The following is a 13,404-nucleotide window of genomic DNA, read 5'->3' as shown; positions in this document are numbered from 1 at the left end:
TATTTTGATTAAATATTCTTTTATCTATAATGTTTCTATATCCCCCCCCCCCTAGCTGAAATCCTGGGTACGCCCTTGGAAAGAAAAGCAAGGTAGATTTATCATATACTAGTTTTGATGACAAACAACAGATGGCTCTGGGAACTCAATACCGGTACAAGCAGGACTGTATGTAATAACCGCGGTGCCCAAGTTTTTCAGCTCTATCTTGAATAGGGTAAACTACCCAATTATTGATACTTTAAGACGAGTTGTCTGCAAAACTGGCCATAAATACGCATAAAATATTAGTAATTGTGGTATTTTTTTCTGTAGCGGTTTCAGGTGTATATTCATTTATAATATTTTTGACAAAACAATGACTCTATAGTCTTAGTTTTTTATTATCAGCTATAAATTTGAAAGAACCCCTATTTCCCAATTATTGACACGCGTTTTCCAATTTATGACACCTCCTGTACCAATTATTGACATGCTTGATATTAGGTAATAAAAACCGTTTTGAACAGGAATTAAACCTTTGGGAGGGTACCATGGGTCCGGTTCTCTATTTGGTATATCACGGTGATATATTGAAACACCATAAGTGTCACATACCATAAGTCGTCAGCTAGTTATCTGACATACCATATGTACTGCATCTAATACTGATGCTAGCAGTAACTAGTCCCACTGAGTTAGGCTGCTTCGTCTCATGATCTCCTGGGCATTTCTCAAAGGTTCCAGCCAGTGCGTCCTGCTGCTGATGCCATATGGTTCAGAAACGTGGTCACGGCTGGGCTATCAGGTCCACTGATATAAAGTCGTAATGCGGACTGAAATGGGGTAATCAATCCATCAGAGAACCAATGTGAGATGCCAATAGGCCAGCCACCCAAGAAGAAAGACAGTTGGAGTAATCGAGTTCTCGAGTGGAGGTAACGAACAGGCAAGCGTGACATAGCACGCTTGTTGGCCATCAGGACCAAGGCTGATCTTAGACATGTACCTGGTAAGTAGCTGCTGGAAGAGAAAGGCCAAAGAAAAAGTGTGGTGTAGCTTTGTCACATCTGTATTGATGAAGACATCATGAATCATGAATATGCCTCTGATATCTCCAGTTTATGCTCGCAGAACTACACGTAGCATCCTTAAGGGTTGGCCTGTAGATAAACATGTTCAAGACTAATTTTCTAAACATGTCCAGTGTCCCAATCGAAACGAACGATACCGCTGGATATCATTCAATTTTTTGAATCTTAACACCTATCTTGATCATTGTTTACCCGCCGGGTCAGAATCCCAGTTTTAATAGTTTACGAGGTGGATTCAGCTGGGTGGGAAGTGTGCAGGACACTTTTGGACAGGCAAAATGATGACAGGTGGACGTAGAGCAGTTGGCAGGCCACCTGCCACTGATAGTCAGACGACTTCGTATAGATTGCAGGAAGGCAGTGAGAGGTGAAGCAGGAAAAGTTATTTTTTGAGTGTCATAGTATAGTAAGCTCCCATAAAAATATTTATCAAACATGGTTAAAACAACTACATGGTTCTTTATTTTTAATAAACATTATTATATCAAAATACTGATGTTTGTTGTTAATGATAATTACCTATAATTCATATTTGTGGTACCTGTTGCTGTGCTAGTGCCGCGGTGGTACAGAGGGCCTTCGCAAGAGTGCGCCGCGCCGTCCTGTCCTCAGCAACTGTCCTGGCTTCTGTCCAGCTCAGCGCTTGCGCTCGCAGCTCGCCGTCAACTGTACGCCGCCATGTGTGCACCGACGACCGGGACACGGCTATATATATATATATATATGATCTAGGTACATAATATAAGTATTTTATATTAGTTAGTTTTAGTTAGGCATTAATAATTATAAGGTGCAGGTGGGCTATTCCGAAAGGTTTTTGGGTGAGTTGGATACATGTTCGTATTTTGTCAATTTATGAGGACTGGTTGGAACATTTTGATTCACGTAAGGTAGTATACTTGAATATACTACCTAAAACTTCATTTAACGTACTTCTCTAAATACCCACGGAATACGTGAATATTTTGAGAATTGGTGTAGGCGAGTAGGTAGAAAAGATACTCTGAGTGGACAGAATATGAATAATTTATTTACAAGAGTTAGCCTACTTATATATAAGAAATGGTTGTGCTCGGGGAGTCCGCGGGGCGCGCGGGCGTAGCTTCAGTACTCGCGACGCGGGGACTCGCTTCTGTTCCTTGCTCGGACATCGTGCGAGCCGCGTCGCGCTCTCCGCGCCGCCGCGTGGTCGTCACTGCTGCCGCTTGCTTCTGCTTGCTGCATAAATAGTTCTTTTCAGAACTGAATCTTGTTTCATGAACTTACAACCGATGCAATGTTAAATAAAATATTGCTTATTATTCTGGCTATTATTTCTGGTATTGGTTTGCTTTCTGGTAAGGTAAGGTTATGGTAAGTTCTTCTGGTTGTTGTGGTAACTTGGTAAGGTATGTGTGGTGGTAGTAAGTAGCCACAGGCTACTGTGATCGCCAGTGTGAGTTAACTTAAATTTGATATATATCTTTGAAGGTTTCCTTGCAAGTGTCACACTGGAAAGGCTTTGCGCCAGTGTGAATTATGTTGTGCCTCTTCAAGTCTTTTGGATACATGAATATTTTGTGACAAGTATCGCACTGGAATGGGTTTTCGCCAGTGTGAAGTAACTTGTGTGTCTTTAAATTTCTTATTTGGTTAAATTTTTTCTTGCAAATGTCACACTGGAACGGCTTTTCTCCAGTGTGAAGTAACCTGTGGCTCTTTAAATTTCTTCTTCGGGTAAATGTTTTCGTGCAAATGTCACACTGGAATGGCTTTTCGCCAGTGTGAGTTAACTTATGGCTCTTCAAATGACTTCTTCGGTTAAATTTTTTAGTGCAAATGTCACACTGGAATGGCTTTTCACCAGTGTGAGTTAACTTGTGTTGATTTAAAGCAAATATATATCTGAATGTTTTCTTGCAAGTTTCACACTCAAATGGATTTTCTCCTGTGTGAATTAACTTGTGGCTCTTCAAATTTCTTCTTTGGGTAAATGTTTTCGTGCAAATGTCACACTGGAATGGCTTTTCGCCAGTGTGAATTAACTTGTGGCTCTTTAAATTACTTCTTCGGTTAAATGTTTTCTTGCAAGTTTCACACTCGAATGGCTTTTCGCCAGTGTGAGTTAACATATGCCTCCTATGATTACTTCTATGGTTAAATGATTTCGTGCAAATGTCACACTGGAATGGCATTTCCCCAGTGTGTAGTAACTTGTGTTTCTTCAAATTTGTTAATTGGTTAAATGTTTTCGTGCTAATGTCACACTCTAATGGCTTTTCGCCAGTGTGAACTAACTTGTGTCTCTTCAAATGACTTATTTGGTTAAATGGTTTCATGCAAATTTCACACTGGAATGGCGTTTCGCCACTGTGAACTAACTTGTGGCTCTTCAAATGACATATTTGGCTAAATGATTTCGTGCAAATGTCACACTGGAACGCCTTTTCGCCAGTGTGAAGTAACTTGTGTTTTTTTAAATTTCTTATTTGGTTAAATGTTTTGTTGGAAATGTCACACTCGAATGGCTTTTCGCCAGTGTGAGTTAACTTGTGTTGTTTTAAAACTGATACATATTTGAATGTTTTCTTGCAGGTTTCACACTGGAAAGGTTTCTCTCCAGTGTGATGTAACTTGTGGTTCTTCAAATGACTTATTTGTCTAAATGTTTTCGTGCAAATGTCACACTGGAATGGCTCTTCGCCAGCGTGAAGTAACTTGTGTGTTTTCAAAGAAGACCGGTGCCTGAATATTTTCGTGCAAATGTCACACTCGAAAGAAATTTCACCAGTGTGAAGTAACATGTGCTCCTTAAGATAACACCTTTGGTTGAATGATTTCGCGCAAATGTCACACTGGATGGGCTTTTCCCCAGTGTGAAGTAACTTGTGTCTTTTCATTGCAGACCGATGCCTCGATGTTTTCTTGCAAATGTCACTCTCGAATGGCTTTTCGCCAGTGTGAATTAAAATGTGCTTTATCAAGCTGGTTTTTTTGCTGAATGTTTTCGTGCAGGTGTCACACACAAATGCTTTCTCACGTGGGTATATGATTTGTTTACGTTTCACAAGAGAAGCCGAGGCTTTATTTGAGTGAGTGGTCTCGGTGTGTGTGCTCGTGTAATGTTCACTATACGCTTCAGTGGTAGGGAACAACACTGCACACTGAGCACAGTAACAGTTGTTGTTCAATAGAGTTGTATAACAGTTTGTTAAAATAATTTTCGCTCGCAAACATTTTTCCTTTTTTTCATAATGCTGTTTAGTTATCCTCATGCTTCTATTTTCATCAGTGTATATTGACACTGCCAAATCTTGATCATTGTTTGATTTGTTGTTTACAACATTATTACAGTCACCTGGTGCATCAGTTTCTCGTTCTTCGTCAGACTCATCTACTTGTATCTTGCCGAGTATAATTCTGTTTCTGTAAAATGGCAATTCATTTGGTACAACATTCTCTGATTCCTTCTTGATTTCAGTTTCAACTTCATGAAATTCTGTCAAACTGTTGCGCTTGACAGTTATTGTGTCATCCATGTCAGTACACAGGTGGTCAGGTTTCACATCCAGGTCTTGAGTGGAGTACTCAGTAGGATGATTCCCACTGTAGACCGTTAAATTGTGTAGTTGATTTTTGTATTTATTTCTCTTTGGTACTTCCAGGGTTGTAAATGTTTCTGTAAGGTACAATAAAATTTATTTGGGATAGATATAATATATATATATATATATATATATATATATATATATATATATATATATATATATATATATATATATATATATATATATATATATATATATATATATATAATTAATGTGCTTATATCAATGATATGAATATTGATATTAATTAATATTATACTGAATAAGGTTGAATGTTAACTACAAATAAATAAGTCATATGAATACTTGATATGAATGAAGAAAGAGTAAATATTCTACTTTTTAGTTTACAACGCTAGAGTCGGTCTGTGGTTTGTCACTGCTGTGAAAATGTTAGCCAGATTAGTGTTAGTTTCATTCAATTTTGTTAAGACAGGGATATGTCAGCCACTGGATTAGAAGTACAGTCAGCAGCTGCATAAGTAGCAACACTTTTGAACCTTGTCAAACTCACCAACTTCCTGTTTGTTCATTCAACCATTGTCGTTTTGTTTAGTAGGTAGTTTGATACGGTACAAAAGTGTATAGCTACTTATGCAGCTGACTGTACATGCACATATCAAAATGTATGAAAACCGCATCGACCATATTTTCGCGGCCGTCTCGCTCGGCTCCCTGCTCGCCGAAGCACCAGAATGTGATGTATTTGTGGATAGAAAGAGTTCTCTGATGAATGTATGCAGGGGAATGTTAGAGAGAAGTGTGAGTGCTATAATTATAAATAAATAAATATAAATATGTGGGGACATCTCACACACGGCCATCCGACCCCAAGCTAGGCAGAGCCTGTATTATGGGTATCGGACAGCTGATATATCTACACAAATACATAGATACATACATTCATATATATATTTAATATCAACACCCAAGACCCAAGTACAAATATCTGTATTTAAACAAACCACGTCAACAAACAATCAACAGCCACGATCTTGGGCATAGCAGTCAGGGTCACTAACCACTACACCAGTCAGTTACTTCATTATGTAAATTAAGTAACGCCAGAGATGCGGGTTTGAATCCTGGCCCTGACATGTACCAATGAGTTATTTTAACGTACAATGTATACCATCACTCTTATAGTGAAGGAAAACATCGTGAGGAAACCTGCATATCTAGATCTAGCACATCTAGATATGTGAACCCACCAACCCGCAGTGGACCAGCGTGGTGGGAAATGGTCCAAGCTTAGGAAGGCAGTTTAGACCTTGGGGACATGCAAAGGTTCCACTCGAGAGAGCCCGGTGCAGGTACTTACACCCTCACAGAGAATGGAATGGAATGAAATGATGATGGAAGATAAATTTTTAAAATAAAAAACACACACCATCCGACCCCAAGCTAGGCAGAGCCTGTAATATGGGTATCGGACAGCAGATAAATTTACACAAATACATATTAAATATTAATATCAACACCCAAGACCCGAGTGCAAACAAATATCTGTCTTTAACAATTTATATCAGCTGGGAATCGAACCTGGGACCTTCGGGATAGCAGTCAGGGTCACTAACCACTACACCATTCAACCATAGATGAGTATAGCTTAGAAAACCTTGATCAGGCCAGCATAATATTTCCTCATTAGTACAGGGTGTCCAGTAAGTAGTAAGTACCTACGACAAACTGCATGCGGTGGTAGCCTAGGTCTAGGCTAATGATGGGCGATTATGAATGACAGCAACAATCGAATGGTTTGATACCACTAATATCAATAATCGAATTTGCAAACCAGTGAACCACAAATTTTGATAATCGAATGATCAAATGACACTATTCGAATAAGAGGAAAATAGTGAAGAGGATATGAATAAAGTCTATAATCGAATTATTCGATTATGGTTAGTGATAATCGTGCACCTTTAGTCTAGGCCTACCTAAACCACATGAAGTATGTTCCTTTAGAAACGATACAAATATGCCAAATAATTATCCAATATTTTTTTTAAAAGCTGAATTCGCAGCGAAAATTAAACTCATTCCAGTAACATTGTTTAAAAAATGTTTTGATGATTAGATTATTTGTTGGCGTATGTGTATCGTTTCTGAAGGAGCATACTTTGATAATATAATTGTGATAAAATACATTTTGATGAATAACAAAGATTTTGTGTTTAATTGATCTTTTCCCTATAATTTTTAAACAGAGTTGTATAATATAAATATATCCTTAACAGAGCATTCAAATTACAAACCTGGTGCTACACCTTCATTTGTATCAAAATCAATTATTTCTTGTTTGAGAACGGCAAGATCTGAAAACACACTCATCACAGTAGGGTTGTTCAACAGATCATGTTCCTCTATGTCCATGCCATCCTCCATCTTATAGTGTGGTTTCGTACAACTAAAACATGAGAAATATATTCAAATAGCAATTAATGACTTCTAACTAAGTAGTATAATGATATATATTCTGAAGGCACAAAATTTAATTTTAGCTATGTAAAACTAGAAATGTTGCCAGTGAAATATGAGATTTGACTTAACACTCATCATCGTCATCATTATCTCAGCCATAGGACGTCCACTGCTGAACATAGGCCTCCCCCAATAATTTCCACCTTGTCCGATCGGAGGCGGCCCGCATCCTGTGCTTCCCCGTGGACTTGACTATATTGTCTGTCCATCTCGCGTGGGGCCGCCAAACAGTGCGCTTACCGGTACGTGGTCTCCACTCTTCTGCTCCACCGACCATCAGTCCACTCACTAACAGTAACACTCATACAGCCTGATTATAAACAAAGAATGTAAGGTCAACCGGGGCCATTGCGCCACAATACTTTGACTTGCATATTCATTTGAACATAACAAACAGACTATACGCCCTATTAAGCTATAACTTGTGATACATATTAGGAAATTTTATCTAGTTTCATATGTTTATGCAATTTTGTAGAATTTTAAATATCTTCTACGTGTAAACGACGTTTCTACAAAAAATGGGATTTTTAGGCGCAATAACCAATAGTGGGGCTAATGCCTCTTTCACTAGTTTTGTGTGCTTGGAAGAGCTTTTTACAAGTTTAAGTAGATATAATGTATAGATTTACTATTAACGTAGCTAATTATTAGCTTGTAAACTAAATGCTGTGCTTAGTTAAGGAGAATTAGTTGATCAAAAATTTTCGGGGCTATGGCGCCTACACACCCTAATTTCTTGTAGTGGCATTTACCCCATCCAAGATTCCAGGGGTGCTCAACATTTTACTTATGAATAAGGTAAATGTCCCAGTAGTTGACACAATAGTGGCAATAACAAAAACGTTGTTAGGGAAAAACTTTTATTACGAAATCAGGCGGTAACCAAGTAACAAAATTTGGTAAATCAGTCTTCTATCTAAATTATTTCCTTACAATCAAGTATCTAATTAAACGTTTTTTACTATTTTCCGAGAAAATTCAAACAGTCTCAAAATGTACCTATAATTGATAGGAATTTTTTCACTTCGCCCAGTAATTGACAAAGCAGTTTTACATTCTGTGTTCCAGTAATTGATATGAAGTCATAAAAAAAATATTTAAAAAAATACAAAGTATTAAAAATCTGTCATAGCAAAAGTAAAGTAATTTTCATACATAAAAACACTGAACATTTTACACTTCTTCACAACATATTTTACGCATTAACGTTGTTATTATAATGAGACCTTATGAAATTCACCATTCAAAATAAGCATTATACAACAGTATAAATGTTTAATAGGAAAAAACAATCATTTAAACTTCTTATACAAATCAATAAATTCTAGAAAATATATTATATAGTCATCACTCTCGAGATCATCCGTACTATCATGAGTAGGCACCCACTTTTCGACTTCACTTTCACTTGTAGAATATAATTAAACTTTTTTCTTATTTCCGAAAATATCTGTTTTCTTTTTCACTGTAGTTTCCTTGGCTTTAGATTTATCCATTTCTTGTTTCTTCTTTCGTCTTAATCGTTCTTATTCGTCCGTCTTTCTCCATTATCATTCTTATTATTTTCTTCCTGTATTTCCACATCATCTTCGCTTGAAGAATCAAACAATACTTTTTTGGTCATTTGCAAGGCGTCTAGATTCTGTTGTGCTGCAGTTTTATTTGCTAAATTCTTTTCTTGTTTAATCTTCATGGCTTCATCTTCTCCTCTTTTTTCTTTGTCTTTCTTCAGCTCGTTTTTCTTTCGGTTCTAATTTGTTTTTTTTTCTTTGCCATATCATCATATTAATATCTCCTTAACTATGGTGTTTTCTTGCACTGGCGATAAAAAAGTTTTTGGACCCATACGAAAGTCAAGTGGAGTCTTACCGTTCACTTTATAAGCATAATATAAAGTACATTGTATTTAAGGGCTGCAGCAGCTATTGGTAAACCAGATTTTACCTCTTCATACGCTCGTAGCATTGAATCCTCACTATAAGCAAGCATTTTAACTTTAATTGGTGGCATCTTATCAAATTATAGTACCAGCAACGAAAATTTTATTGTAATTATAATGTGTATAACCAATAGTTGATAGCTAGATGATCAGTACTTGATACCCTATCAAGTACTCGACCCGTGCAATATTTTCAACCCAGAAATAAACAAAGACAAATTTTATTGTATTGTGACCCTTACACTTTTGATATTACGAGCAAATTAAAAAAATAGTTTTGACCTATTACTTGATAGGGGGTATCAATTACTAGGTATTTGGGTTTTTCTTGTTCTAGTAGATGATACTCGTCACAAACAAGTAAATATAATAAAAATTGGTAAAATAAGCATGAACCAGCGATGTTACTTTACATGCAAAGGTAATAAAAACAATACTTACCCGTAAAACGCTATAAATCAACTGCAATATCGTACCGGCGAACACTCCTAGCTTAGTTATTCAATTAACGAAACACAAGTAAACGCGTTGATGCAAACGGCTGCACGGGAAAAAAATTGTTACTTGAAATTGAATCGATGCAGAATACTCACACTTTGGTTATCAATTTAACAGACTTCAAAGTTCAAATATTGATAGGAGTGCGTTTAAAAACTGAATTAGTTTTCTTATTGTTCAACCATAAAGTTGAAACTATCAATTACTGGGACCCTATCAACTACAGGGACATTTACCTTACTTTATTGGACTTAAAAAAGTATAAATACTTACATGACAAATATAAATAAAGTATAAAAGCATACAAGGGCATATTTTTTATAATTTGCAATCAAACCACAACTTTAAATTATATTAGTATGTAAATTATAATAGTAAGTATACAATTTTTAGAGTCTGACGGAATTTAAATCATTACAAAACTATTTAAAGTTTTAAAAACAAGTGGGATCATTCAGTTAATATGACTATTTTTTTATTTATTATTTATTATATGATTATTTTCTATATACCGTTTTTTAAAACATTTAGTTTAATTCATATTCAAATTATTTACGTTTTAGTTAGATTACCAATCTAAGAATGTTAATTCTGATACGCTGTTAAATGTTCTTCAATATTGCAGAAGGCGTCATTAACCTAGTATTTTTCGTTTAGGAGTAATTTGGTGCTAATGTCTCTGGAACTTTTTCATTGCTCGTGAGTCTATAAAATACATTTATCATAACATAAAATGTTTAGAACCTCTGGAAATGGGGCTATTGCGCCGCAATAGAGGCAATAACCCCATCAGCCCAGAGGCATTTACCCCAAAAAAAAGCTAAACCTATAAATTTTTAATTGCATATTGTGTCCGAATCTTACGTTTTTTCAATAAAATAATCAAACAATATGTAAAGCAACAAAACAATAACAGTATTTACAGTTAGGAAACATAGATTCTTTTAAACAAACACACATTAGGAACGATTCAAAAAAACGTGTCAAGAAACCGGAGGTGGCCAAAAGAGGTGAAAAAATTAAAATGGCAAATTATTTAAGAAAATTGCTTCGGATACGACATCTATTGGTCAGTGGTAAAAGTTTGGGTTCCAAAGATAGATAGCAGATGACTCCAGTAGTTCTAAAGTATGAGGTTCGGAAGATAAATGGATTCGAGGCATTAGCCCCGTAGGCGACTTGGCCCCGGTTGACCTTATATAAGGTTATGACAGCCTAAAATTAGAATTTGTGCCTTCAGAAACAGCATCAATATAATCCTTTATTGCATAAATACATGAGTGAAAGGTGGGAAAAATAGTAAGTAGGTATTCAGAACCATTTTCTACCAGTTTTCATAACATGCAAGAAGATTTATAGTTCATAATTTTACAAAAATTCAATAGACTGTAGTATGATAATCTGTTTACTGCACCAGATTTAGAGCTAAAACGATATAGACTTTTTGAATAGGAGGCCACAAACAAACACTCATATAGCATTTGAAGAGGAAGCCCGCCCTCACCCCCTACCACCAGCTAATTAAAGACCTCTGCAGGCTCTCTCACTTCCACTGAGCCTACAGCCACCGACAACTCTACATTCTGCCACATATTCACTCTTGTGTGTAGCATAGATTTAGCAAACAAATGGAGGAAAAGCTAACCTCAAGACCAGAAGTAGGTAAGTATGAAGGTTTTATAATAATAATAATAATAATATATATCTTTATTTCAGGTCTCTGCACACCAACAGAGGTCCGGAATACAATAAAACTACTGGAACTAAAATAGGCACCAGGATTTGATCTAATAACAGCAGACATACTAAAACAACTTCCTAAAAAGGCAATAGTATTCATAACCACACTGTTTAATGCTATATTGAGAATGTCATACTTTCCTCGTGTATGGAAAGTTTCCCAGATAAAAATGGTACCTAAACCTGGGAAGCCTCCGCATCTGACTTCCTCGTACCGGCCAATCAGCTTGCTACCAGTGCTATCGAAATTACTAGAAAAAATAATCAGTGCTCGATTAAATCAAAGCCTAAAAGACGCCAGTACTATCCCTGACCACCAGTTTGGGTTTAGAAAAAACCATGCCACTGTTGAACAGGTACACAGGGTCTGCGAACACATTAGGGAGGCTCTGGAATGTAAGAAGTACTGCTCGGGAGTATTTTTGGACGTGCAACAAGCCTTTGACAAGGTTTGGCATAATGGCCTGCTCTACAAGTTGAAAAAGTCACTGCCCCACAACTTGTACCTCCTACTAAAGTCATATTTAGAACATCGAATATTTTATGTCAAGATTAATGACTCAGTCTCAGAGTTCTACGAGATCAATGCAGGAGTTCCTCAAGGCTCAGTGCTGGGACCGTCGCTGTACCTACTCTATACTGCTGATGTGCCTGAATCAGACAATGTGATGACCGCTACCTTTGCAGATGATACCGCTGTTCTTGCTTCCGATGAAAATCACAATCTAGCATCTGGAATGTTACAGAGCCATTTAGATAAAGTAAATAAATGGATGAAAGATTGGCGAATAAAGGCTAGCGCAACTAAGTCGAATCATGTTACATTTACCTTAAGGAAAAAAGACTGCCCTCCAGTGAAACTTGGAAATGAAGTGCTCCCCCATCAATCTACTGTAAAGTACCTGGGCTTCCACTTAGACAGGAAACAAACTTGGAAATGGCATATACAGAAGAAAAGAGACGAGTTAAATCAGAGATACCGATCACTGGAGTGGCTTATGGGCAGGAAATCTAGACTATCACTCGAAAATAAATTGTTGATTTACAAAACAGTCCTGAAACCCGTGTGGACCTACGGTATTCAACTGTGGGGAACAGCAAGCCAAACGAATATTGAAATCCTACAAAGATTTCAAAACGGAGTACTCAAAGCCATAGTAAATGCACCCTGGTTCACCAGAATGGATGAGGTGCATGAATATTTGAAAATGCCTACCGTGAGAGAGGAGGTTGCAAAACTTACAAGAACCTACCGAGACAGGATTGTAAATCACCCAAACAAACTGGCCACTGACCTTACCAGTAATGTACCCACCAGAAGACTAAAAAGGAAAAATATCTGGGATAACATAGACCAATAATACATTAGAAGGCAACCTGACAATGGGAGGGTAGGCCTGCAAAGCCAATCATAAACCACGAAATGAACTGCTTATGGTTATATTAAACCGATTGCATGTTGGCAAACAAAATATGAAAAAAAAAAAAAAAAAAATTCAGGTGTAAAAAGCCCATATCATATCCTAATTACATTTACATTTATAAAACTATTCTTACCCAATGCAGTGCTAAACACTTTATTCAGCAGACTATCGTTGAAATTATCATTTATTAGCTTTAAGGGTGCGAATAGTTAAGAATATTTTTAGGTTTTTGACAAAAACACATCCAAAAACTGAAATACAAGCCAAAGCCAAGCTGCAGGGGGGGGTCAGTGCCTTAATGGCTGAACTTTTAGTAGAAGGTAGCGCCATCTCTTTATATTACTGTTATTACCAAAAAAGATGTAAGATGGCGTTATGAACAAGACCCTAGAACAATAACAAGACACATAGATAAGTAGTATTTGAATGTTACATTGTCATGATCTATGGCTATTATGAAGAAATTGCGTGTCAGTGTCAGTTCAGTCAGTTGTCTTAAAATGTCTCGTAAATAACATTTTTGTATTAAAAGCCTATATTCTCGGTATATCGTTATTTATAAATTTTATATACTTACCTACAAATAAAAATAAACATGATTTGTCAAGAAAAAGCATATTTATCCGCAAAAAGTGTTTTTATGAAATTCTTGCGAC

General features: G+C 36.6%; 2 protein-coding genes across 6 annotated transcripts in view; both read right to left on the bottom strand.

The window, feature by feature from the left end:
• LOC119693291 (zinc finger protein 1 homolog) overlaps positions 1 to 13,404 on the bottom strand; it is a 538,991-nt gene that overhangs the window by 455,624 nt on the left and 69,963 nt on the right. The gene's annotated exons all lie outside the window — the stretch shown is intronic.
• LOC105386317 (zinc finger protein 431-like) lies at positions 1,599 to 13,401 on the bottom strand. Of its 2 annotated transcripts, XM_048623894.1 has the most exons (4): positions 12,882 to 13,401; positions 7,385 to 7,454; positions 6,919 to 7,070; positions 1,599 to 4,731 (listed from the first exon to the last, which is right to left on the bottom strand). In XM_048623894.1, exons 2-4 carry the CDS (start codon positions 7,447 to 7,449, stop codon positions 2,519 to 2,521), a joined length of 2,430 nt encoding a protein of 809 aa, XP_048479851.1. In that variant the 5' UTR covers positions 7,450 to 7,454; positions 12,882 to 13,401; the 3' UTR covers positions 1,599 to 2,518. The 2 variants fall into 2 exon arrangements, with proteins under 2 accessions (XP_048479851.1, XP_048479852.1); XM_048623895.1 differs by lacking the exon at positions 7,385 to 7,454 and having other exon boundaries at positions 12,882 to 13,400.

Source organism: Plutella xylostella, chromosome 11 (genome assembly GCF_932276165.1).
Source record: "Plutella xylostella chromosome 11, ilPluXylo3.1, whole genome shotgun sequence".
In the NCBI taxonomy this organism is placed as follows: Eukaryota; Metazoa; Arthropoda; class Insecta; order Lepidoptera; family Plutellidae; genus Plutella; species Plutella xylostella.
This window is presented reverse-complemented; position numbering and strand designations above follow the sequence as displayed.

Excerpts from the sequence above, each read along its gene's own strand:
- LOC105386317 (XM_048623894.1), bottom strand. The coding sequence starts at position 7,449 with ATGAGTGTTACTGTTAGTGAGTGGACTGATGGTCGGTGGAGCAGAAGA. Across the intron at positions 7,071-7,384 it reads AGAGTGGAGACCACGTACCG|TTGTACGAAACCACACTATA; the intron begins GTAAGCGCACTG and ends CTCATGTTTTAG. Across the intron at positions 4,732-6,918 it reads AAATGAAGGTGTAGCACCAG|AAACATTTACAACCCTGGAA; the intron begins GTTTGTAATTTG and ends TGTACCTTACAG.